Below are 27,673 nucleotides of genomic sequence, written 5' to 3'. Positions count from 1 at the left end.
TTCACTAATATAATGACCTGGCTTCTTGTAGTAGTAACAAATGCCCTTCTTTTTAGGCTTATCTGCATCACCCTTAGCCTTATAAGAGGGCTGTCCTAAATCATGATGTGCGGGCTGATTGGCATGTTGCTTTTGCTGCCCTTTTTCCTTGGGCTTAACCTTGGAAAGCATGGCATGCTCGCCCGTATTGCCATATTTCTTCATGTCTGCTCTTCTTGCAACAGAAGTCTTACCAACTCGTGAAAAGAGAGAAAATTGTTGCCCCCCCTCAATGACAAATTCAGCGAGGTGTGGAAACCGAGATAGGACTCAGGAAGAGAATTCAGAGTGGTGGTAAGCATCTTTGAATCCGGAATAACTTCATCAATTAGCAAGTGCTCCCTCAAATCCTGAAGCTTTGTGAGGTGAGTATTCATGTAATCTCCCTCATCCATATGCGTATGAGATAGCTCTCTCTTCAGGAAGGAAACTATGGCATCATTTCTTGGTGCAAACATACTCTCTAATGTCTCCCAAGCTGCCTATGAGGTCTTGCATGACCGAATGTGAGGTATAATGAACCTCTTGACGGAAAGAGAAATCACTGATAGAGCTTGTGCATCCCTAGAATCCCATCTTTTATGCTCTGCTGTGGGAGCCATTGGAGCAGCAACTCTAATTACTTGTGCTGCATTTTAACCTCTACCCCTGCCTCTAGCTGCTGTAGGAGTGACAGGTGTAGCCACAGAATTTGGTCTTGCTTTATCTCCATTGACATAATCCCAAAGATGTCTGCCAAACAAAATGTTGCGAACCATAAAACTCCACAAGGAGTAGTTGGTGCCATCCAACTTATCCTCCTATGTGAGGACTCCAAACACCTCATTAGGGTTGTTTTGAGCCATTTTTGCCAGATAAACTAAAAAACACAGCAAACTGAACAAGTAAAATCCCTTCCTGGGATGCAAAATGCACAATTGAAATCTGCCAAAGAGAATCTGTCCACAGTGACAAATACTGTCACAGCCTATCGAAGGCTTGAAATGCACCTCAATGCTCTGCAAATGCCCAAAAATCTGCAAAGAAAATCTGCAGAAAGCGGCAAAAGATTGACTCACACAGTCCAAAACTGCTTGTAAACCTCCCAAATGGTCTTTCAACTGCCAAATTGCATTCGAATGCCAAAAGCCCCAATTTCTTCAGGGAAATTGCATCCAAAAGAGGGCAAATTAACTGAAACCCCCAAAAATGCCTGAAATTGCAGTTCAAAACCAAAAGCCCCAATTTTTGGGGTGAAATTGCAAGCAAAAGAGGACAAATTGACTGAAAGCCCCAAGTTTGTTTGCCTGCCAAAGCCTCAAATGTGCTCCCAAAAACCAAGCCAAACAATGGCTGTTTGCAAAATGAACCTACAAAGAAGACATTGCAAAGAAAGCCTGTCCATTGTATGTACGCCACTGAAGGGTACAATTTCCAAGGATTGTACGGGTGTACGGAGTACGGTCGGTGCACGTACGGCAACATGCATGGGAATTGTACGGAATGCAGTATGGTGTTGTGCGGTATACGGAATAGTACGGCTGACCGTATGGTTGTACAGACGAGCATCTTACTGATGGCGGCACTAATGCATACTAACAAGTATGGCCGATAGTACGGACAACTTGTGTGGGCTGATAGTACAAAATCCGTACACTTGTACGGATAACAGCCTTTGGACATGAGCTCAAGGCAGTAGCGTACGAACGGGACCTACACACTATGCACGGGATGGCCGTACATCGAGCTAGCAGGTCCTACGGACTTAGCTGTACGGACAACGGCATCGCACGTGCAAGCTGTGAGCAGGAAGCCGGGAGCTGGGAGCTTGGTGAGGCTTGGATACCAAATGTGAACAAAAGGAGAGCAAGAGTGAGGGAGAGAGTGAGTTGAACGTAAGTGGACTGAAATGAAGTGAGTACAAAAGAGAAGTGAGGGGTTTTGTCTAAGTGACAAAACCCTATCTTATCCACTAACCGTAGTTATTAGGGATTAGACTGTGGTTAGGGGGAAAACCTCATAGAGGACAAAGTGCCCCTAACCTACTTGGGATCTCTCCACCCACTACTTCCTTGTTGGGATTGAGGTCAGGTAGAACAAGGACAGCATCTTCATCTCACAATAGAAATGCTATAAGGAGATACTGAAGCGGTTCGAGATGGAGGACTGCAAAGAGGCCATGACCTCAATGGAGGTTGGGCAAAAGTTGAGCATTCATGACTATTCAGATCTGGTAGATGCCAGCAGTATTGTCAGTTGGTGGGCAATGTGCTTTATTTAACAACACCAGGCCAGACATCTCCTTTGTTGTGTCAATTTTCTATGTAACCCAGGGAAAATCACTAGAAGGCAGGTCTACGGGTGTTGAGGTAACTAAAGGGTACTTGCACATAGGGGATTACATACACCACAGGGATTGAGTTCGGCAAATTCTGTGACTCAGATTGGGCAGGTGACAGCGACACCAAGCGTTCGACTACAGGGTACTGTTTTATGCTTGCATCAAGGGCCATTTCCTGGCTGAGCAAGAGACAACCCTTAGTTGCCCTTTCTTCTACAGAGGCGGAGTACCGAACTGCTTGGATTTCAGCACGTGAGACGTTGTGGCTCAAGTGGATACTTGAGGATATGGACGTGACTCACGAGGCGGCGACAGTGGTCATGTACGACAGCCAGAGCTGCATAGCCATTGCGAAGAACCCGGTGTTTCATGCATGGACAAAGCACATGGAAGTCCATTACCACTTCGACACGAGCTCATCATCGACGATGTCGTGGAACTGATGAACTGTCCGACCGCCGACAACCTTTCCGATGTCTTCACGAAGGCTTTCTCACAGGAGCAAATGGAAGACCTCATTTGATGCATGGGGATCGGCCCGCAGTGGCATCGTTGAGAGGGGACGTTGGAAGTCAATTTCCCCCACCTGTGAGTCCCCATATGAGAAGGACATCGGGGCGGCATATGACTGTGAGGGAGAGGGATATTGGGGACCAGTTATGAGCTGCCTTGGCAGCCCAAGGTCATCATCCTTGAATGTTGGGAATCCTGGAGGCTGCCGGTCAATATCAAGGAATGAATTGTTGTCGCACTGGCATTGCCAAGGTTGAGAGATAAGAGGTGTGGTTATCAACCAATGCCTAGCTCTCCCATCATTCTTCTCTCCACCTGAGCATGGTGGCATCATCTGTTTCGCAGCAATTTTGATTCGGTATATGAATTCAAGTGGTACTCCATTCATCAGAAAGAGACATGTTGAGCAAGTGCAATGAACGAAAAGAAATTGAATCCCAACAAAAAATGATGCCTTCTGGTCGCTGCAGCCTGCAATTTCTTCCAAAATTGCCCACAATTGATTTTCCCCCAATCTTAAAATGTGGCCAGCACAAATTTTTGAAGTGGGAAGCAATGCTCGCTCCCAAGGATGCAAATCCCTAGTGTAATTTCTCTATGCAAATCAAATCAGGTAGGATACCTGCAAACACAAGAGGACTTTGAAGAAATTGAAAGACAACAGCTGGAACTTGAAGCACCAAGCAGCAAATGTTGTTGATTAGCTAGATAGTCAGATCTTGACAAATGTCCATGGATGTTTTCATGATGGTAAGACTGATGCTAAGACTGATGGAGAACATGCTGGTTATGAGATTGTGGATACTCAAAAGCAGACAATAGATGCTAGAGGCATTGACACACATTTTAGTAGCTCGATAACAAATTTTATGTTTCCAGAATACATTGCTTACAACAATGTGTTAGATGTGATGAAAGATTTTTTGTTTCTTGACTTGATTGTTTATTTTTGCTTAGTCACCTTCTTCCTTTCTTCTTTATTTCTTGTTTTACTTTGGTTGAGTTAGCGCTCTTGTTATGATTTAATTTTTCTCCATATCTTTCTCCAAAATGGTGCACTCAAGCTTGAATTGAAGGGTCACACACATCTTAGTGGCTGATACTATGTGCTCCTCAACCTCTCCCTGGTCAGCGCCTTAAGCCTCATGAGTGGTAGTGAGGCATGAAATGGAAGCTACTAGAAATGAACTACAAGAAGAAGTATTTAGAGTGCAAGTCCCGCTACAAAGTACTGGTGGCTTAGCTTGAAGCCAGCTTTGAGGAAGATCAGGAGTCAGGAAATGTAGAGGAGCAGCCCCTCATCACACCACTTGGCACTTGTCTTGCTGCAAGTATGGCTGAACCACTGAGGAGACCTTCCCAGGAACTACTTGGCACACCATGTGTCACTGGTGTCTCAGCTTGAAGCCATCTTTGAGGAAGATGAGGATCAGGAGATATAGAAGAAAAGCCCCTCATCACATTACTTGGCACTTGTCCTACTGCGACTCCCTTGACATCTCATCCAGGCACACCACTCTGCTAGTCAACACAACAATGGCCACCTAAGAGATACAATCTGTACACCATCAACCTCATAGATTTCTACTTTCACACTCACACCTACTACGTACTTGAGGCATAACAACTACTTAACAGAGAATCCATAACCACTACATAACAGAGAATCCATTTCGCTCCTCACTTAGACTCCCTTTTCCCCACCAGATTCTCATTTGTTTTAGAAGAATCTAATTTTGTATGTCTTGCCATTTTCATTCTACATAACCTTTTATTTTCAGTATTCTAGTTCAGCACTCTAGCATTTTTTATGGAATCCCTTTGTTACATACGTTTGATCATAGTATCGCAAACAGCGACTCTTGCACGGCAATTGGTCTTTAATTGTACAACTACACCATGGGCATTTCTTAGATATCATAATTTTTAACATCAGGCTATAGGAAACCGTCCCCACCACCCTGACACCAGTTGCAAACTTGTTACCCTCCACACAAGGAAAGTCCTAGACTAAACAAAAGCGGTCCATTGTACATTTGTCAATGCCTTTCTTTTCTTCAAAAATGGTCCGTCGTAAATCTTTCAATGCCTTTCTTTTCTTCAGAAGTCAAAATAGCAGGGTTCACATACATTTAGTTGTGGCCTTTTAACTAAAGTAAGAATATAACAGATTGTGGCATTCCTAAAATTAACGATGATATCTATGTTCAGGTTATGGAGTACAAGGAAACCGGTACCTTTATCATTAAAGTTGATGAAGTCATTCTGCAGCAGCTGGATGATCACATTGCCATGACTCAGTCCATGAGCTTTTCTCCTTTCAAGAAGCCATTCGAAGAAAAGTTATCTAAATGGGAGGCACAACTTGTCCTCGTGTCTGAAATTATAGATGAGTGGTTCGCCCTGCAGCGTCAATGGATGTATTTAGAACCTATCTTTAGTAGTTCTGACATTCAAACACAGCTTCCAATCGAGAGCAAAAGGTTTAACACTGTCAATGTTGTATGGAGAAAAGTGTTGAACCAGGCTCATATAACTCCAAATATCTTGACAATGTGTTCAAGCAAAAAGTTACTAGAACAACTGAGGGAGAGCAATAAGGTTAGAAACAAAGTGACCTGCTTGCTCCTTTATTTTCTTGTTGTTGCATTGGGATACTCTTCTTATGCCTTGATGTTTTCTACATGTGCTTAACCTGGGAATAATTTAAAAAGAAATGGATTATACATCACTATGATATACCTTTTTTTTTAATACTTAATAATAGTCACATTATCGTGCACATTCTAATCTACTAGCTTACACATACTCTATGTGTTTGCTCATATCAAATCAAAGCAAAAAGAGACGACATTAGATCACTCCACTTTTTTCACTTACTATCCATTACAACATCTTATCGGATAACTTTATTATATTGGGTGGCAAATCAAGTGATGAATTCATAGCATTCAAATCCAAGACAATAGATCTTTACCTCAGCCAACCATCTCAGGGCTCCCTTCTCCTCTTTTATGGTTGCTATCCTGAAAGCTTGGGCCAACTTCAGGAGTACTCTTCAGAGAGTCCCCCCCCCTCTCGAGAAGAGATTGACATGCAGCTTGTCATGTGGGATGACAATATACTTGACAATCATGGTAGACCACTTGGTTTTTCTCATTATGTGCGAATGGTTTGGATGGGAGAAAGGTCTTGCTTCCTCTATGGGTTCATTGAAGGATTTCATAAACCTTCTAGATGATCGTAGAACCCAATTAGTAAGTCACCTTAGAGGAACTACAGGGGGAATTTAGCAAATTGATGCAGCCATACCCTTGGATTGGGTTCATGCAGATGACGGGTCTCACTCTCCGCATGTTTGGCTAGGAGCCTTTGAGATCAGGGATCCACTTTAGGTCATAGAACTGTGACAATCAGATGAGGATGCCTTGGCCTTTGATGTTCAGTCTAGAGGCAGGTTGTCCAAGTCTATGGATGATTTTTGTTTGAATATTGCATTACAGAATATCAAGGTTGTAGGTCATGTGGAGCAATGTTTTTTGGCTTCAAGAGGGTATCTAGACCCTGATTTATGGCTCTATATGGAGGTGTCCCTATGACATTTCCTTCGATTTCCTCATGCTAAAGGTCCTTCTCTACATTGCTACAACACCCTCTAGTATGCCTATAGAGCTCCAATTCATTCCCATGGAGATCCCATGCTCAAGGCACATATGGTATAAGAGGGTATGCACAAAGATCCCTGTAAAGTATGAAAGTCTTGTAAGATAAGCCACCTGCCTTTTCACTGTTTGCATTGTTCAAAATATATATTCACTTCTTGCCTCTGAGTGATGTATTAATGTAGTCTCTTGTATTTTCTTCTTCACTCATGCCTATGCATGATCCACTCCACTTCAAGCACCAATCTCATTGGCAACGGTGCCAAAATGTTGTCACTATTCTTTTCCATATGAATCGAGATTTTGATCATCTACTAATGTAATCACTCATTGTAGTTGATGTTTTCATTGTGTAGCACAGGGCTACGAGTCATATTCATTGAGAAGTTAGAGTAAATCTTGGAAAGCATCCCTCTCATTGGCTCATTTTTACACTCTTTTCTCTTCTATGGCTGAGTTCATGAAGGAAGAGTTGGTGCCCTCCACCCTTGGTGACATTGTTTTTCCGCTTCCTACTGTTGGTGCATCCACTTCCACAGGTGTGGGGTTCTTTTCCCTAGACTTTCCTCCTCTCCACTACCCCAAGAGATCTAAGGGGTTTCCACCACTAGGTCAGGTAAGATTTTCCAGTCTACTTCCTCCCGCTGATGAGGATTGTTAGCTAGAATATACGAGGCCTTAGTGGTTTATCTCATCACTACCAAAGGCAACTGATTTAAAATCAGCATCATTCAAGGTGCAATTGGGGGTCTTATTGACATTTCCTTTATTCAAGAACACAAACTAGATGTTAAAGATTGTGTAGAGTCAGGTAAACTACTTTTTGGTCTCCTTCCTTGGGCACTAGGGGAGGAACATGCATTTCAGTTTCAGATTCTTTTCCCTCCCTTGTGGTCAGACATGGATCATTACACCCTCTAGAGCTTAGTGGATTTTACTTTTTATTGGAGGACATAAGGTTGGCATTCTCAACCTCTAGGCCCCCAACAATAGTGGGGAACGTGTCCTTTTCTGGAAGGTAGATTCATGGATTATTGGAGGTGACTTCCACATGGTGGAGTCGCCTTTAGACAAAAAAGGCGGAAGGAAAGGTGCATTCACTCTCTTGAGAGAGTAGCCTAGGATGCTTTCTTTTTCAATCCAATGGCATATGATGTCTCTCACACTCTATCTCATTTACGCTTAGACAAATGATGTCTTTCACACTCTGCCTCATTCAATCCTGTTCTCATGGTCATATAGGAGACATTAGATGCCCATCCACACATGGATTGAAAGATTTTATGTTGATGATTAAATAGTTGCGACTCTGTATGCATTTTACCAACATCAGAATTCCAGATACTTTGTGTGTAGAGGAGGGTCTCACAAAGGCAATGTCGCAGCAGATTTGGGCCTCTCATATGTAGGGCAACATGCCTTCTCCTTCACTTGTGGGAGCAGCCCGCTCTAGTATTAGTGATCATGGCTAGTACCACTAGACATGAGATTTTCAGATGGAAGGTTGGACTTTGTCAGCAGCAGCCAGATAGCAGCCCTACAGAGGAAAGAGAAGTAGCGGCCGGATGATTGGATTCGATAGTGCTTTGCCACAATAAGGGTTCATCATTAAGGTTCTATTGGATTAAGGAGTAGATTATGCCTTTCATGCAGAGGAGTCATTTAGGACTCACATGGGAGGAAGCGTCAATAAGCACTTCTCTACTCTTGCCTCATGGTAGGAAAGTGTTTGCTAGCATATTGACTTTTACAAGGTTTTACAGTCAAATCCAGATGCCATCTTACGCATTGCTACTGATTTTTATGCTTCTCATTTTTCGGCAGATATTATTTGCCTACCGAAGATGATGCCAAGAGTTTGGTAGGCCATTCCAGTAGTGGTGAAACAAGATACGATAGTCTTACTTGATGCACCTTTCACCAATCTGGAAATCAGGACAGCAAGGCCATTCTAGCAACGGTGAAACAAGATATGAGAGTCTTACTTGATGCACCTTTCACTAATCTGGAAATTAGACTGCACTTTTTGCCCTTCATATTGGTGGCAAGTGCTTAGACCAGATGGGTTGACACCCTCCTTTCTCGTTTCTTTTGGGACATGATTGGGGACTATGTTACCTCAACCATGCAAGGCATTTGGGACTCTGGTGCTATGCATGATTCACTTATAGGGGGTATCATTCATCTTATCCCAAAGGGGGCTGCAGATAGAGGCTCCCCGTTCTTCTTAGAGTCTGCAGCAACGTTGAGGTGGCACTTACAGCCTCAACCTTGGATTTTTTATTTGTCACGTACCGGTTGGAGGATGCACATGTATGAAAGAATGATGCATAAATTGAGAAGCATTGGCCCTCCAAATGGGGTGGAAGGAGTGCTCACCTTTTGCTATTGACAACTACTAGCATGCTCCTGCAAATCCACAAACCACATATGAATGCATAATGGCTCATGCACACACTCCATGCATACGAGAGGTCACAACCTCTCATGCCTCTTGGGATCCATCCCTTGGGCATACCCCATCGTTCTACCCTTAGCCTATGACACTTTATGCCTACCATTTATTAATGCATACCCGTGCATTCCTACCCAATCCTATCCTAGGGCCTACATGTGGAGTGCACCATTTATATTAATCAATTAACATATCCAATACATTATCCATATGGCATTTAGCCATATAAACCTACCTAGCCTACCTTCTAATTATTACATTTGATCATTCTAGCCTAATACATTCTAGGCTACAAAATCGTTTCGTGACATGCCCTCTTGCTTGGGACATAGATGTCCTCATCTACTAGGTATTCTTATTTGCCTTCATAGTCTTTAGCACTCATTAGGAACTTCCATACCACAACTTCAATCTTTCATCTTCATGTCTAGTACTCCTACCAAACAAGTCCAACATTAGTATGTTCCTTTAAATCAAATTTCCAAATAAATCAATAAGAAAGACATAGTACTTATCTTTCATGTTGTGTTGTCCATGTACTCCTTTGCTTTGGAGTACCACCACTTTGACTTTTACCAAAAGTTTTGATTTGTAGCATTCCCTCCTTGCTGTTTGTGAAGCGACCATGCTTCATTCAAAATGCTTCAATTTCCAAATGTTTAACTACCATGCCCTTCTCTCTATTATCTTCCCTTCTTCTTTTTTTCACAATCCCTTTATTTTCTCAATAATCTTTTTTTTTTAAATGTTGTCTTTTATTTTCTTTTCTAACCTCTTTTATTTTTCCTAATCTGTTCTTATTTTTCTTTTCCTTTTTTTTTCCCCCCGAACTGCAAGGGAATTAAGGGAGAAAGAAAGGGGGACTTAGAGAAAGGGAGGGGTGATTTTCTCTTGTTTTAAATGCAAGGGGAAAAAAAAAGAAAACTAAGAGGGAACTAAGAGGAGGGGATTGGGGGGGGGTGATTTTTGAAATACGAGGGGAGGAGGGGGGGTTTTCGAAATGGCAAAGTAAGGGGGGGGGGGGGGCCTTTAATGATGACGGCTGGAGAGGCAAAGATGGCGGTGGCAAAGGGCTGCATGCGGCGTTGGCTGCCGGTAGAGTACCCGCACGTGGCAGTGGCAGAGGAGGGCGGTGGGATCGAGGTAACTGCACAGTGTAGAGGCAGCTGGAGGGGCTGCAAAGGCGGCTTGAGGTTGCATAGCTGGCTAATGGGGTCTACGGGCGCTGCTTATACGATGGCAGTACGGTTCACGACACCATGCAGTAGAGGCTGAGCCACAGTGCACGCTGTGCGCGCTGTGGCTGTAGCCTTAGTTAAGGCAGCAGCGGTTGCAAGATGGGTGTTAATTGCGGTGCAATTTATGGCACAGCGCGCCACGCGGCACACAAGTTGCGTACTGCCAACGCAGGCAACGGCGATGGGGAGTCGGGGACTGCGCGATGGCGGGAAAGTTAATGAGACGGCGCTGCCACGCGTGGCAGCATGCACATTGCACAAGGGTCCTAAAGGCCCGCGATCAGCGGCTCCCAACCGCCCACCAAAAGAATTGCCTCACGACAGTAAATAAATCCTAAGAAAGAACAAAACTAGTCGTTCTTTCTTTCTTCTATTGTTTTCGATTGTCTTCTCACGGAATTGACAATGCTAAAGGAGAAAGAGAAAGAAAGCTCCCTGGAGAATGTTTGTTGGGTGAATGTTTATTGGCTTGATGATGCTATGCTGATGTCGACATTTGTAACAGCTTCCACATGGCAGGTCCACAAGTCAGAGAATCACTGCTCTGATACCACTTGTCATGTACCGGTTGGAGGATGCACATGTGTGAAATAATGATGCATAAATTGAGAAGCATTGGCCCTCCAAATGGGGTGGAAGGAGTGTCCACGTGAGTGTACTTTTGCTATTGACAACTATTGGCATGCTCCTGCAATCCACAAACCACATATGAATGCATAATGGCTCATGCACACACTCCATGCATACGAGAGGTCACAACCTCTCATGCCTCTTGGGATCCATCCCTTGGGCATACCCCATCATTCTACCCTTAGCCTATGACACTTTATGCCTACCATTTAGTAATGCATACCGGTGCATTCCTACCCAATCCTATCCTAGGACCTACATGTGTGAGTGCACCATTTATATTAATCAATTAACATATCCAATACATTATCCATATGGCATTTAGCCATATAAACCTACCTAGCCTACCTTCTTATTATTACATTTGATCATTCTAGCCTAATACATTCTAGGCTACAAAATCGTGTCGTGACATTATTGCTCTCTTACAAGAGTTGTTTCACTATCTATAAGATTTTGGCCAAAGCTATCAATTTACCTCCTTCTTTCGAACCTTAATCATGATACGCAAACGGGCTTTGTGATGGATAAAGCATTTTTAATAATATTTTTCCTTGTGGGAGGCTTCTGAATGGGTTGTGCAAATTCGCTAGGGATTTGTTGTTCTACTCTTGAATTTTAATAAAGCTTATGATACAGTGGATTGGGATTTGTTGAAGGGTACCCTTCTATGCTTTGGCTCTTTAGATGCTCTTTTTAGATTCTTGGATCAAAGGGGTCTCTTGATTGTACAAATCAGCCCCCAACCACGTGCTTATCAAAAGGGACAAGGGAGAGAGATTTCAGATTTTCAAATCTGTCCGACAGAGGTAAAATTTTTAGGCGAGCGGACCCAAGCGTTTAGGTGAGCGGTCACACTCTATTCGAACGTAGGAAGTGAAAGGCTTATCCCCACCATGGGGGCCTTACTCTCCATGCAAAAAGCTATAGCATCTCCACCTCCTGCCATGTATGTGTGCTCCTTTCTATCCTAGGTGGGCTTGAATGAGCTATGGAGTTTGTGAACCCAACACCACACAATCAACAAGCTTTTGGAACATGTCTTTTTTTTTGCCGAAAAATCAGTGCTAATTATATTACTTCGAGAGCAAGATACAAAAGGTCAGCTTGTAGCTGACGGGATGCGTTCACAAATCGGACACAGCCCGAAAAGGTAACAAAAAAGTAAATCTCTCTCTCACGGAGGGATAAGGCGAGTGTGAATGAACAGCCATCGGGGTGGTGAGTAGCGCCACCGAAGGCCCTGCGAAGTCTGCTCGAAGAAGAGGCCCTGTGTGTCCCAAGCCTGGAGGAAGCGTCTCCGCTTCTCCCGACCGGCCCGGGAATCTCCCTGAATCTGGTCCCACTGGCCTCTGAGGGTATGAATAATCTCGCTCCAAATATCAGTCATGATCTGGGCAGTCGATAAGGAGGTGCCACCGAGGATTTGCGCGCAACGCGAGGTCCAAATGTGCCACCCTGCGATGCTGCTAATAATCTCCCAGACTGGCTGCCTCTCCTGAACTCCTGTATCAGCCTCTGCTAGGTGCTGCGGGATACCCTCGAGCGGCCCCCACGTCCCCTGTGTGATAAGGAAAGTGGGGTCCTGTTGGCATGCCTCGAATAAGTGATGAAGACCAGGTGCGGTGCTGCACGAGTAAGAATCCCGAAAGTCCACCTCCACACTTCCTGGGCGCGAGTGCAGCTCCACAGGCAGTGTTTTGGTGACTCCTCATCCTCATGGCAGATCTGACAGCGTCCGTCCTGGCCTATCTGCCGCAACCAGCTCCCCACTGGAAGACCTTTGTGGGCAAGAAGCCACAGGAAGTAGGAGATCTTCCGTGGCCGCCAGCTCTCCCACAAGGCCTTCCAGAAGGCCTGCAAAAAGAACCTGGAAATACCTTGTGCATACCAGCTGGGCCGCTGGGTGGGGGGGCGGCTCTGCATCCTCCCAAGAACTCGCCTGCCCAAAGTCGTGCTGTAGGCAAAGAAGGAGGTCGGCCCCTGTCCTGTCACAATCTCTGGCCATCTCCACTCTCCTGGGTCCCAATCAAGCTTTGACAAGGCCCGCCCCTCCCAGAGCCAGAGTCGCCAAAGCTGCAGCTGATCCTGCTCAATGCTAGGATCGGTACGCCAGACCTTCCCCAAGAGGCCTACGACCCGAACCCTCTGCCATGGGAGTAGGGGGTCGATGAGCGCATCCTCTCTCCTGAGTCGTCCATCCCCCATAACCGCGAAGAAGGAAATAGAGGAGTCGTCCATACGTCCTGCGACCACCAGTGGGATGCCACGGGGGGTGAACTGTCCCAGCCAACGGTCGTCACCAGGCATGAGGATCTGAAGCTCAGGTGGAACCAACCAATCAGCTGGGATCGCGCTGTCGATCTCCGTGCGTCTCGCTTGGGCTCCACGGGCACCTCCAGCTGCGTCTGCGAGATCAGCCATCTCCAAATGTCTGTAGGTGTCCCTCCAAACTCGAAGGGACCGGGCTGGCCCCCTCATCCAGCCATCCCACCTGATGTGTGATCTCTCCCCTAACTGAAGGCCCTCGGCGTCTCTGACCTGATCATTCCAGATAAGCGGCTGGCGATCGATCTCCTCCTGGCAGCTAGGAGGGGACTGAATGAGGCTGAGGCGGAGCCGCCTCCAAACCATGAGGAGGCTACTAACGAGTGGGGAACGGGGCTGAGTGAGCGGGGCGGAAGTGAAGATCCACCTGAGGGACGGGAGCCACTCTCCACCTCGGCGCGGGACACAAGAACCGACCCCCTGCTGAAGTAGCATCTTCCACGTCTGCCCCCCCAGGGTCAAACCGCGGATGACTAGCTTGCCTAACAGGGCCTGACTCTGAAGCTCTAGATCGATGACCCCCAGGCCACCCTCAGCCTGCGGAAGAATGACTGTCTGCCAAGCAACCCTGGCTCTGGTATCTCTGAGGCCATCCTCCCTGGACCAAAGGAAGTTCCGAACCAGCCTCCTAAGCTGTGCCACGCTGGATCTCGAGAAACACCAATAGGAAGCCACATACCAAGCCGTGGCTAGGAGGACCTGGTTGACTACCAGGGCACGACCTGCAAGGGAAAGCTTAGCAGTGCTCCAGAAAGCCAGCTTCCGTCGGATGGAATCTAGCACCAGGAGAAACTGCTGAGCTGGCGTGATATCCAAGCCGACCTGAAAACCAAGGTATCTAGCTGTCTGTCCCCGTGGGATCCACCTGAAACCCAAAAACCTCCCCCACTGAGAACACGCCCCGGGGTCTGTGAGAAAACCAATTGATTTGTTCCAGTTGATTTTCGCACCAGCAGCCGAACAGAAGATCTCCAGGGCCATCCTCACCCTCTCCAGCATCATCTCATCGTCCTGGACATACAGGGCTGTGTCATCCGCGTACTCCGAGTCCAAGAGCTCCGTGTCCTCCCGGAGTGGAAGGCGAACAGCCCTGATCCCTGTAGACCTCGCCCGAAGGTAGTAAGTCATAGCCTCGGCGAAGAAGAGAAACAGGTAAGGAGCAAGGGGGCAGCCCTGACGCACTGATCTCTCCAAGCTAAAACGCTCACCCATCCTGCCGCCAATGATGACTCTGCTAGAAGCTGTCCTGTACAAAGCTGAAATACCCTGAATCCACCCTGCTGGGAAACCTAGCCGCTCCAGAGTCCCCTCCAGAAAGGACCAGTCCACTCGATCGTAGGCCTTCTCAAAGTCGAGAAGTAGGATGGCTAGGTGTGATCCACTGTGCTGAGCCCACTCCGCCGCCTCTGAAAAGGTGAAGACATTATCCAGGATACTGCGATCCTAGACAAAGCCTGTCTGAGTGTCATGAATGAGGTCTGGGAGTAGAGGCCGAACTCTGGCGCTGATCATCTTGGCAAGGATTTTGTAGGCAGTGGTAAGGAGAGTGATCGGGCGCCATTGACGGATCTCCTGTCTATCTCCTCCCTTCGGGATGAGGCAAATCAGTCCCGAGGAGAGGCTCTCTGGCATATAACCGCTACTGAAAATCCTCTGAAGAGCTGCTAGGAGGGGCTGATGGATCTGGTCCCAGAAGGAGGTGAAGAATGCTCGGGATAGCCCATCCTCACCTGGGCATTTCTGCCCATCGATGGCCATCAAGGCCTCCAGCATCTCATCCGTGGTAAACGGTGCCAACAACATCGCCTGCATGCTAGGCTGGACCAGGGATGGAGTGTGCCTCCACACCTCCTCACGGGAACGTCGAGTACGAGGGGCAAGCGGCTTTTGCTGGAAAAGGGTCCTGTAGAAGTCGGTGGCCAACCCCAAGACCTCTCCCGGATCCGTAACGATGTGTCCCTCCGCTGTCCTAAGACTCCGAAGCTGATCACCTGCTGCTCTCTGGCCATGCGTCCTGAAGAACTCCCTGCACATCCAGTCACCCTTCCGAGCCCAGAAGGAGAGAGAGGCGTGATAGGAAAACTCTGAGCGGCGCTGGAGTGTCTCCTCAAGAAGGGCTCTGGCTCGAAGGGCCTGGATCCGAAGCTCCTCCGAGCCCAGGGATGCTTGCTGGAGTCGCTGAATGAAGGCGAGGCAGATTGGAGACGAGTAGAGAGGTTACAGATCATCATGTTCTCTCGGCTCATTAGGGCCAAGGCTACAGTTCCGCACGAGATCATGCTAGCAGAGTTTGGAGCTACTCCCCTTGCATTGGATGCAGCGTTTCAGTCGGTCATGTATCTGCACAGGGTCAGGGAGTTTGGAGACTCAGCAGCAGGCAGAGCTCGGTTGCCATGGTTAGCACTTGCATCTTCTATGGGGTTGGCACGATCAGGGACCCGATACTGCTGGTACTTCAGACTCACTAGATGGCTCACATCCCTTGGACTAGACATGGATAGACTGCCTCCGTTCCGATACAGCATAGATGCCCCTCATCTCGAGTTGACTCGCCACGAGCTTAGCCAGGTCACGAGAGCAGACTTGCTGCAGCTTCATACGTATCGCACTTGGATTTATCCCACGCAGCTTCCGGTGAAGATGGCCACATATCGTGACCACTTCCTTCGGATCTCAGAGGATGGATTTGTCATCCCACCAGGCTATACAGGTACCCACATGTCCCACTCACTGAGGATTGCCCTCGGCCAGCTTAGAGTCTCTTCGCATCAGCTCGAGATAGAGGCTGGTAGGATGCGACGCATGGAGGATAGGCCGAGAGACCAGGATCTGCCCTTGTTGCACCATGGGAGAGGTGGAGTCAGAGGAGCACTTCATTTGCAGATGCCCGCTATATTATGAGATCAGAGGTAGATTCCACTGTCTCTTCACGGATTGCTTTGGACCTCTCTCACGAGTGATGGACTACGAGGATCAGCATTGCCTAGCCCTTTATGTCAGGGAGGCCACTATGCTTCGGCGAGACTACCTCAGAGAGCACAGACCGGAGCGTGATAGAGCCCAGCCTCAGAGAGCTCAGGCACACGCCATACCAGAGGACAGAGACCAGGAGGAGCACGAGGACGGCAGAGCCCACACAGGACACATGCCTCCACCATGTGGATGTACATATGAGATGCTTTGTAGACGCCGCAGGATCTTGTTACATAGGGGACGTACTCGCCGCTTCATCTCCAGACGATCCAGGATGATGGCAGCATTTCGGAGGAGACTCACTCAGGGAGATCTCGCCCCACCAGCCGCTCACCTCACCTTTGCCCAGATTTGTACTCTCATAGCAGGAGGCAGAGTCGATGGACAGGATTTCCAGTATTATTTTGGTTCTCAGACTCCGTGACACCTGGACTTGTATCTTTGCATTGGCATATTGTGCTCATCCCCCCCATTTTGCACCCGGGGGCGGTTTCCTTGCATCTAGTTTACTCTGTATTTAGGCTCAGATTTGACATTATGTACTTTCACTTGCATTATATTGCGTAGCACTTAGATGATATTCGACGATGCCTCTTCTTTGGGGCACGTTGATTTTGTGCTATCTTGTATGCAGAGTTCTTGATGTCCCATGGGCCCATTTTGGCCTCTAGTGGACAATAATACACTTTCTTTCTTTCTTTCTTTCTTTCTCTACCCCACCATATTCCTGTCGAACCTGTAGGGCTGCGAGCTGGCAGATCTGGTTGGACTCCTGCAAAGCCTGCGCCACCGAATCAACCAGATCCACGCACTCGCCCCAGTCTCTGTCCCAAAGACTGCATATACTGCTGCGCACGTCCTCCCTCGAGAAAATGGAGTCGGGAATCCGGCATGAGCGGGGGGGAAGGCCTGAACTGCTGAGTCTAATGATAAGAGCACAGGCGCATGGTCGGAAAGTGTCGTCCCTGGAACTATACCCGCCTGACCGCCTCTGCTGATGGCCCAATCACTAACATAAAATCTATCCAGCCTCTCCAGGAGTCTGCCTCCTTCCCTGCGGAAGCCCCACGAGAAGTCCAAGCTCCCGTGCCAACGCCGGAAGGACGGGTCTCGCCAACTGTCCCTACCTCCTGTCGCAAAGATAAAAGAGTCCCAAGCGGACTGCTCTGCCTGAGACATACCTGTAAACTCCGGTCCTCTGCCCTGCTGGTCCTCCAAGGTCCCCGGATTGTTGAAGTCACCTCCAATAATCCAAGAATCCATGTCTGGGAGAATCCCTGTAAGTGTCCTCCAGAAGGTGGCTCTGCAACGGAGATCTGTGGGGCATAAATGTTGAGGATTCCAACTCTGGAGCCCTCCAGTTCCAGGCCTACCCAAAGGGCACGGCCTGGTATCAACGTGCCATGACCGAAAACTCCCTGGGCTAGCTGCTCGCCCACGGAAGTACAGACACCACCACTCCTCCCCAGTGCGCCGATCGAGGGCTCCCAATAAGTGTGAGAGCGTCCAGGGAGAATCTTCCCGCATCTACGGGAGTGAGCCGCAGAAAGCTTGTGCTCCTGGAGCAGAAGTACATCCAAACGACCAATCACTGCTGGCTGAAGTTCCTGTCTCAAAATGAGCTTCCTAGGACCACGGGTGCCAGAAGAGTGAAACCCGTTCACATTCCAGGATACAAGGTGTAGGCTCATGGTGAGGACTGGGAGGCTGTGAACAACTGTCTGCTCGCAGTCTGCTCGCAGTCGAAGTCGAAGAAGAAGCTGACATTTCGGAGTGGAGGCGCTGACGCTTATGGGAAGGTTTGGAGGGGGAAGCGGGGTCGTCCTGCCCGTCCTTCAACACCTTCAGCAAAGGCGAGAGGCCTTTGGTACCATGAACGAAAGCTTTCTCGAGCCAGCTCGAGATCTCTGAGGTGGTCATCCCATAGAAGGCACGGAGTTTCTGAGGAGTCCAGGCTCTGACATCCTGGGGGAGGGGCCAAGACAGGGGGGGCCTGAGGATCACAATCAGTCTGAAGCGTTTGGCGGCGCAACGCCACCGCAGGCGCACGTCACCCTCGAACCACTGAGTCTCGAGAAGCTGCCCACCGGACGGGCCTATCCAGGAGCAAACTTGAGCATGCGTCTGCTCCCTGAGAGCCTCCCATATCGAGTCGTCTGTCCAGGTCTCGGTGCCGTCGCTGAGGAACGTGAAAGCAAAGCTAGGGCCATCCCTAGGGGCCAAGGCGGCTATCTTCCCATCCGCCCCTTTGCGGAGGAGCAGGAAGATACTGATGTCGAGGCAAGCAGGGAAGGTCCCGAGGTCGGCCACATCCAAGTAGTCCCAGGGGCCACATCTGTAAAAGTCGCGGGGGAGCTCTCTCTCCTGAAGCTGAGGCCCGTCAGAGTCTGCCACTGAGGGGCTAGCGGACAGAGAAGCCTGCTCCGGTGGTGGTGTAGACTCAGGGTGTCCTGCCAGCGGAGGGGGAGGGGGAGGAGGCTGGGGAATAGGCAACTCAGACTCCTCAGGGGCGACTAGCGGAGGAGGAGGAGGAGGGGGAGCGGGGGCTGCCCTCGGCTGAGGAACCGTCGGTGCCGCTAGCTTTGCGGGAGAGCTGAAAGAGGCGGGGGGGGGGGGAGGGATGGGGATGCATCTGGAACTGGGGCTGAGAAGGAGGGGGAGGAGACTGAGGAGGAAGAGGCGGGGGCTGAAGCTGTGGGTCGGGAGATATGGGGTGCAGTTGGGGGATGGGCTGGGGCTGAGTGGGAAGAGGCTGGGGAGCGGAAGAGAGGGGGACCTGAGGCTGTGAAGGGCGGGTTACCGTCGAAGAAGATGCTCTCCCAGGTCCCTGGGGCGACTGCCTGTCAGGTCTCTGAGGTGCTACTGCAGGTTGGGTAACCTCTGCCTCCTTGCCTTTATCAGAAATCTTCTTGTTCTTTCCTCTTTTCCTTCTAACCTCAGTCCAGCCGCCAGCTAACTCTGGTCCGGACTCCGGCTGCCTCTGCTCCTCCTGGCGTGGCTGCCCGGAGGGGGGGGAGGGGGCGGAGAGGGAGGGGGCGGGGGAGGCCGAGAAGAGCTGGCGAAGCGTGGACAAACAGCCGCTAGGTGCCCAAAGCCGTGACACCTCAGACACTGTCCTGGCTGTCCGGTGACTACCATGCTCTGGGTGATGCTGCCGGCATCTGTCACGATCTCGATCACTGCCGGGAGAGTCGCAGGATCCGCCACAGCCACACGGACTCGGGGGGCTCCTGCCGTAGTCACCGCATCGGCGAAAGTATCGTGCATAACCCAGCCAAAGTGGGAGCCCAGGTCCCTGACAATCGGCCGCAGCTCAGCAGCAAGACCTCGAAAAACTAGCGTCACTGGATGGCGAGGTATACGGAACCGAGCATCAAAATCCGCTGCGCTGAATCCACGGTACCACGGGACTATCATGATAATCTTTCCATCCACTGACGTGGGGGAGCCAGCAATCAGGTTGCTCGCAGCTTTCGCATTGGAGAGTTTGAGCCAGAAGATGCCCCTTCCCATAAGGGCCACCTCCTCAAAATATGGCCGTCCTCTAGCATGAGAGTGGACTGGAGCCAGTCCCTGATGGCTGATCTGGAGGGGGAATGTCCAATGACTCTGCCATAAACAGAGGTAAGGGCAAAGTCATTGGCAACCTCCTGAACCTGAGATGATTGTTGCTCTGTCAGGATGACGCGGTAGGCATCTGGAGAGGGAGGGTCCGACTGGGCCTCCGGTTCCGGGCAGGGAGCCGCCATACCGCCAAGACAAACTGTGAGGCTTCCGATGAGGAAGAGGCTGCCACCCAAAAAAGGGGGGGATAGATGCGGGAGGGTGGAGCCTGGGTGTGCGGAAGACGGGTGCAGAGGCGAAAAGCGGGAAGGATGGAGGGCGGAGGGCGGAGGAAGCGGGATGGGAGGACAGGAAGCGGAGGTGGCGCGGGGTGGAGAAGTGGATGCGGAGAGCGGGTGAGGTGGGGAGGCGGGAACGGGAGCGGGGGAGAGGCGGAGCGGGGCGGGAGGACGGACGGGGGGCAGGGTGAAAGGGTGGGACGGAAGGGGCGGGGTGGAGCGAAGGGGCGGGGGCGGAGGGCGGGAAGGGAGGGCGGGGGTGGAGCGGAAGGGCAGAGGGGCGGGAGGGGGCGGGGGCGGTAAGGCGAGGGGCGGGGGGCGAAACGGGAGGCGGGGGGAGCGGAGTGGTGGCGGGGCGGGGTGGAGCGGAGGGGCGAGGGGGGGAGGGGGCGGAGCGGCGAGGGGGTGGGCGTAGCGAGGGGGGGCGGAGTGAGGCGGGGGTGAGGCGAGGTGCGAGGGGTGAGGGCGGAGAGGCAGCGGTGAGGGGGTGAGGCGGAGGTGCGAGGGGGTGAGCGGAGGTGCGAGGGGGTGAGGTCGGAGGGCAGGGGTGAGGCGGAGGTGAGGCGGGGGTTGCGAGGGAGGGCGCGGCAGCAGCGGCAGGTGAGGGGAGGTGAGGGCGGAGAGGTAGGGGCGGGAGAGGTCGAGGTGAGGAGGAGGGGCTAAGGGAGGTAGAGGTACGGTAGGGGAGGGGGAGGCTCGCAGGAGCAGGGACTCCTTGGAACATGTCTTTCGGACAGGACATAGTTGTGTAATTATGTTGCCTCCACCCAAGTGATGATCCTTGCCTCCAAATGTACTCTTGATCCACCAAACTACATGAAGTCCAGCAAGAAGGGAGCATAGAGGAAGGAAACTACCTTCCGATGGAGAGGTCCCCGGTGGTGAGCTCTTCCTTAAAAGAGTTGCGTACTTGGCTTTAGCCAGTTTTTGCTCCCTTAGCATTGGTCGAGGGTGTGAGCCCATGGTCGACCCCCCTCCCCTTTTTTTTGTACTCCCTTGGTCCCCTTTCTTTTTTGGCAGCCTAACCAGCCCCGCTAAAAAACAAACAAACAAACAAAATTGCCCAAAAAAATAAATGAAAAAAAAAATAAAAAAATTTGACTCTGGGCTGAGCCATTTGCGCCCGGCGCAAATGACCTTGCCTTCAGCCAAACCTTGCCTTCAACACCCTTCATCACAGAAACGAGCTCCATCATCGCAGCTGCTGCGCCTTGGAGAATCCCGAGGGCGGAATGACATGGAATCCATGGGGTGTCACCGATTCGTGAGCTTGAATTTTTGCATCCGCAGGGTTACGGCTGGTGATGTTGTGTGTCCAGAAGGGGAGTGTTGCTCGTCATCACCTGCTAATGATGGAAAGCTTGGTGATGACTCCGATGAGCTACTGAATTTCTCGAGCAATTGCCAATTCCAATCACGGAATTGGTCTAAGGGGGTTGCATTAAGGCAGAGAAGGAAACAGATATATGCGAGACAGGTGACACCACATGCACGTTTGTTGTCGAAATTCCATAGTCGAGATGATTGCATCTACCAACGAAATTGCAAGGCCTTCTCAATTCCTGCTTAGTAGTGGGAGGCGTGTTGGGCAGAGGTGATGGAGGGGAGGGGCTTGAGGGGGGACCTTGAGGTGATGGAGGGGAGGGGCTTGAGCTTGCGAGCTCCGAGCTTTGTGTGTCAAGAAGAAGATGGTGATGAAGATGAAGATGAAGAAGATGGTCACTGTGGAGTTTTCATAAATTGTGTGTATAAATGATAACATTGAACCCTATACTTAGAGATCTAATACAAAAAAAGAACTCAGACTACTCTATTCCGCTTGCCTAAACTACAATCGTTTGCCTGGGTCCGCTTGCCTAAACTGTGGTCGCTCGCCTAAATTTCTTATTTGTCCGACAAGAATGCCCTCTTGCCCCTTTCTTCATGGCTGAAGCAATCAACATCTTTTTTAGATCTCAAGCCGAGATTATTGGGCTAAGACTCCTTGCTAAGGCAAGATGAGGGGATCTTGGTGGAGAGTGAGCTTGTTGATGACAATGGTGTTTTTTTGAGACTCTCACTCTTTTGGGGCAACCTTGGACTTATTTTGTTTCACAGTGGGTGCACATATCAATTGGAAAAAATCCAATGGCTTTTGGATTGACGACAAGGACACCCCAGATTGGGGGGGTTGACTTTTGTTTTACTTCCATTTAGCGGGGTGTCTCTATCAGATACTTGGGCTGCTAGGTTGGCGAAGGTATCTCTTCTTTGTATCAATTTGCTCATGATAGATTATCAGGACAAAAATCTTGTTTTGGAGTTCATCTAAACTTGTACTTGCTTGCAGGGTGATAGTTGTTAAACAGGTATGTTGGCCACGGCCTGGTTTATTTGTTCTTGTTGGGGGAATGTACCACTCATTCTCCCCACATAGGAAGGGGGCCTCAATATTATTGATCTTGATTTGCAGTGCAGGGCTTGCTTTGCAACATTGTGATCAGGGGGCTTTTGTAAAGACAGATGCCTTGGGAAGATTTCTTCATTCGTTACATGCACTCCTGCTCTCCTTCCTCTGTATTTACCTTGGCACATCTCAGGGTTCCTTCCCCCCCTCTTATCGTTGCCATCCTGAAAGCTTGGGGTAGCTTCAAGAGTAATTTTTAGAGAATTCCCCCCTCTTCTCTTGAAGAGATTGATAGGCAGCATGTCATGTGGAATGACAACATACTTGATGATCATGGCAGACCTCTTGGTGCTTCTCATTACATGTAGTGGTCCAGATGGAAGAGAAGGTCCGCTTCCTTTGTAGCTTCTTGGAAAGATTTCAAAAATCTTGCGGAGGATCATAAGCTTTGGCACCTCAGAGAAAGTGAAAGAAGAATTAAGCAGATTGATGCATCCCTAGATTTGGATTAGGTTTCACAGATGGCAGGCCTCATCACCTCTCTAGGCTTGGGTCTTGTACGAGGTCAGGTATCCCAATTCAGGTCATAGGGCCTTGATGAGGTTTATACAAGGATGCCTTGGTTTTTTATGTTCATTATAGGGTAGGTTATCCAGGTCCAAGATGATGATATACTTGTGGACATTATTTTTCAGCCTGCCAGGGTTCTCCGTCATGTGGACACCCCACCGAACCTACTTGTTCACTCCACCGAACCTCCTTGTTCACCCCTCCGAAGCTAGAGGATTACCGAGCCTCGTGAAATGCCTGATGTTCCCAAGCTTGTATGGTAACTGAGTCATGCCCTGTCTTGTTGCATTTAGAGTGACTGAGTCATGAGATGTCATATGTCCCAAGTTGGTAGTGTGATTGCGTCATGTTGCGTCTTGTGTCCTCGAACCTAGAAAGGCTTTTGACTTGAAGCCACTTCACTCTTGAACCATTCACCGGATAATCCTTCCACCTCATATGCAGTTCTGAGAACATCTTTTGCCGTAGGGAGATCTGCCTCATACATGTACATGTCAAGCAAGGTGAGCTCCGTGACATCTTCCTCTTCATGTAGAAGGTGGGCTTGCCCGTTGCTTGAGAGAGCTCTGACTCTAGTGCATATGTAAGCAGTGCATATGTAAGCAATTGGTCATGTTGCTCTTGGTTCCCGCTACGTCCGTCATCATGCATTCAGTACTCCATGCTCTTTGAGGAGTCATCTCCCGCACCATCCCCCTGTGGGCAGCATTAGTCATGTTGCGGTCATGCCTTGCTTCGGTATCAAACTGATCCTAATATTCATCCACCCAATCGATACTCTCCATGTCCTTTGCTTCCCTATCACTGGTCTCCATGGTACTATTAGTGTCATCAATGTTCCTATCGTCTATGGTTGTGGAATGGCCCTCTTGAGGGTTGGTGCCACCCATTTCATGTGTCAACATTGGACTATCCTCTTGAGAGTTGGTGCTGCCCATGTCGTATGTCAACATTGGACCTAGCTCTTGAGGGTTGGTGCCATCCATGTTGTGTGTCAATGTTGGACCTACCTCTTGAGGGTGGTTGCCGCCCATGTCATGTGTCAACACTGAACCATCCTGCTCATTGGCTCTGGTAGCACTGGTGATCTTAGCATCAAATAGTTGTGGAGACCATCCTTCGATACATGCAGAGACTGAAGGGCATCAGGAAAGTTCACCTAGACCAGGGGACGGAGAAGTATCAGGGCTTGGTGCTTCCTGTACCCTCCCACTTGGAGGTTGGTTGTCATAATCTGGAGAACTTATTTCCACTATATTAACGAACAAGGATTCCAAGGCACCCATCCAATCTAAGATAACAGCTTCATCTTCATCTGGGGAAGCATGATCCAACAAGTAACTCAAGCTTTTGAAAACCCTTACAGCTTGTGCTTCCTCTCCTTCATCTTGGTCTTCTCCAATGGGCCAGTCCCCAAGAGCCCAACGCTCCTCTTCCACTCCAGCTTGCTCTTCAAAATCCTCTTCCCCTAATTCGAGGGGTTGGTGCCATGCCTTTCTCGTAACCATATCTATTTCCAAGCATGTGGATCCTAAGGGCAACCGAGCTTCATCTATTGACCAATCTTGAATGGTCTTTGCTGACCGCAACGTAGGATTGTTCATCCTCGGTCATATCCTAGATGACAAAGTTGTATAGGAATGTCACACAGCCAATCTTTGTGTTAACACCCTTGATTGCTCCCAGAGGTTTCACTCTGCGTTTATCAGCCATGTGTACTTGGAAATAGACATCGTCGTCAATTTCAAACCCAGTTGTTGTGGCGTACCTTTCGGCATGATGTTCACGGTGGCTGCACCCCCATCCAAGAAGACATCCTTCAGCTCCACTCCATTAATATCCACAGTGAGCCTGGGATTTTGTTCACATGTGAGGGCAGTGTAAGCCGAGCAAATGATCTCCGTCGTGAACTGGTCCTGTCTCCAATGTGGGCCCGTCCTGAATAGGTCCCTTGAGTTGACCCCCTTGGCATACGGTTCAGGAATGACATGGTCTGGTGCTTGATTTGTGGAGACAACAAACAAAGTTGACGCAAGGTAATGTTGGGCCTGAATTCCATCATATCTTCGATCAAGTAGTAGTGTTGGGTAGTTGCCTTTGCTTCTTTCTCTCCACCTTGGTTGAAGCCCCTTTGAAAGGCTTCACCCAGGGAGTCTGGGACTCTTGCTGTTGCTTGGACAAGCATTGGGCTTTGCCTACACGAAACTCCCTCTGCTTCCCTTGACGAGCCTAAGAAGGACGGGGAGCCCGACCATGTCCCGTGGGATGGGCTTGTGCCAGATGGCCCATCTACATGCACCAAAGACACTGACCCTGGAAGCCTAGAACATCAACCCTCTATCAGAGCTCTCCCCCCTCAAGAGTCTCGAGGAGAATCTCCTTAGGAAGAGTCTCAAAGTCCTCCACAATCACCCTACGACGAGGAACCCCATCATCTGCCACAACCAAGGTTGTTGAAATCAGCAGGGACATTGTGCCAAAACAGCCCTCCATGGAGGGAAGGATAGGTCGGTACTCCTTTAGGAGCCTCGGGAAGCAGAGTGTCATTGGGAACGTTTCACATGATGCGTTGAGTCCATGTCATCCCACTATGAACCCGTGGTACCAAGGGATGAAGTAAACAAAGTGTGGGCCAAGGAAAATGGGACTCTGCTCCACTAATGCCAGGGACCAAAGCTCTGTCTTGAACTGATTGAACTGCATTCTTGACGTGTTGCTTGTCTTCTGGAGAAATTAGAACCTTAACGGTAATGGGAGTCAAGGGAGCTACCATGTGAGCCCCTCTTGCTCTTTCTTCAGAAATATAAGGTCCTCACAAAAGGCGGCCAAAGAAATCAGGAAGAAGACAAACTGCTCCAAGCTCTGACACAGGCTAACCAACTTGCTGGAATAGGCAAGAAGAGACAAAAAGAAATTACATGGTGGAGAAATTATCACGTGGGCCTTCATCTACTACCCAAATGAGCCTAGAAAAGACCATAGCCAGGCTCAAGAGAGCTCAAGGTAGTGGGGACTGCCAGAAAGCACTTATCAAAGATTTTATATCCAAACTCAAGGACTCTCAGTGTTAAATTGATGTAATACAGGCTGACTATCTTACCTAGTATCATGTAGCTTATCTATAATAACTTTGGACGTGATTATATGCACTCCCAAGAGACTCTCAGTCTATAACTGATGTTTTGTGTTTACCCTTTTGGTGTGTGCGCTGTCTCATAGTCCCGTGAGGGCTTCTGAAGATGTTAATATATATTTCTTTCTTTCTTTCTCAAATTAGTAGAACAGCACAAAAAACTGGACCCAAAATGCCCAGGTCCATGCTAGAGCCAACAGGGACTCCCTGAAGCAAATGCGAATTGCCAAGAGCATCAGAACTGGTCACGACAGCAAGGTAACCATAGAAGAACTCCCGCAACAGGCATGAACAGCTGGAAGCTATGAGCGACCAAATGGAAACTAGCAAGCAGCCAAAAAGGGGCACTAGCGCGATAGAAATGGGCAGGAAGCGGACAGGAAGAAGCAAAGGAAGACAGGGTGAGAGCGGAGGTGAAGGTGGGGGGGAGGGAGGCTGGAAACGAGGGGCTGAAGAGGCTATGGCAGGGGGGAGAGGCAGTGTGCTTGCGAGCAGGGAGAACAGCTCCTGTTTGCATTGTTAGCATCATCTGATTGTCTCGCCATTCACAAAGTTAGTGTGAGAAACCATCTCAATGTGGAATATGTGCCTCCCCTCTGAAAAGAACCACCTCAACCATGCAGCAATCCTAAGGATGGCCAAATCTCATGTGCCACCTGCGGAGCTCCATAAGTAGTGAGAGATTGTCTCTTGGATCCTTGGATGCGGCAGTGGCAAGTGTCATCCCTCATCTACTCTGCCACGGGCCAATGGGGTGTATCTTTCATTTGAATCAATTCATCTCTTTAAACTCTGGATCTTTATAGTTGCAAATCATATATGTTTTTAATTTAGCTAATCAACAAAGGGCCTAGCTCCTTTATGGACAAGTAATACCTTGCATAGCATGATATTTTAGGACAGGTCAGGAGTTTTGCATCAATTCTGGAAAACAATTTTTTGAACCTTATTTGACACTTGCAGATGATAGATATGGTGCAAAAGGGACTCGCAGACTATTTGGAGACAAAGCGCTTAGCATTCAGCCGATTCTTCTTTTTATCGAATGATGAATTGCTGCAAATTCTCTCCCAGGCAAAAAATCCACTGGCTGTTCAGCCACATTTACATAAATGTTTTGAAGCTATATCAGAATTGGACTTCAAGCCAGACTTGGAGGTAGTTGCCATGCATTCTGCTGAAGGTGAAAAGGTAATAGATTTTCACATTAACTCTCATTATTACTGCTACAAATTAACTGTGGTGCTTTTTTTGTAATTTTATTCAAACATTTAGTACAGGTTATATGGTAAGAATTGGAAATAGGAATACACTATTGACTTAAATATGGGTACAGTTACAAGAAACAAATAGGCTGAGAATTTTCTAATCTATAGGTGCCATTTGCATCTACGATGCAACCTCTTGGAAATGTAGAGAATTGGCTAAGTGAAGTTGAGAAAAAGATGAAAGAGAGTCTTCTTCAGCAGGTCATGTAGATATTCTGTCTAAAGGTTACTTTCTATAACACAAAAGTTGGAATAAGTGACAAACACAAGATGCTGGGGGTATTTAAAACACATCATTGTATTCATATGATGTATT

At 48.8% G+C, this 27,673-nt stretch overlaps 1 protein-coding gene across 1 annotated transcript in view; it reads left to right on the top strand.

The window, feature by feature from the left end:
* LOC147901134 (uncharacterized) overlaps positions 1–27,673 on the top strand; it is a 467,121-nt gene that overhangs the window by 186,108 nt on the left and 253,340 nt on the right. The window contains exons 15-17 of the mRNA XM_087376081.1: positions 5,084–5,473; positions 27,053–27,280; positions 27,466–27,558. Of these exons, the coding sequence (XP_087232207.1) occupies positions 5,084–5,473; positions 27,053–27,280; positions 27,466–27,558 (711 nt within the window). The remainder of the gene's footprint in view (positions 1–5,083; positions 5,474–27,052; positions 27,281–27,465; positions 27,559–27,673) is intronic.

The sequence above is a fragment of the Dipteris shenzhenensis genome, chromosome 6 (genome assembly GCF_047967505.1).
Source record: "Dipteris shenzhenensis isolate YYH24624 ecotype China chromosome 6, Dip_SZ_1.0, whole genome shotgun sequence".
Classification (NCBI taxonomy): Eukaryota; Viridiplantae; Streptophyta; class Polypodiopsida; order Gleicheniales; family Dipteridaceae; genus Dipteris; species Dipteris shenzhenensis.
The sequence above is the reverse complement of the archived record's forward strand: the minus strand, read 5'-3'. Positions and strand labels throughout refer to the sequence as shown.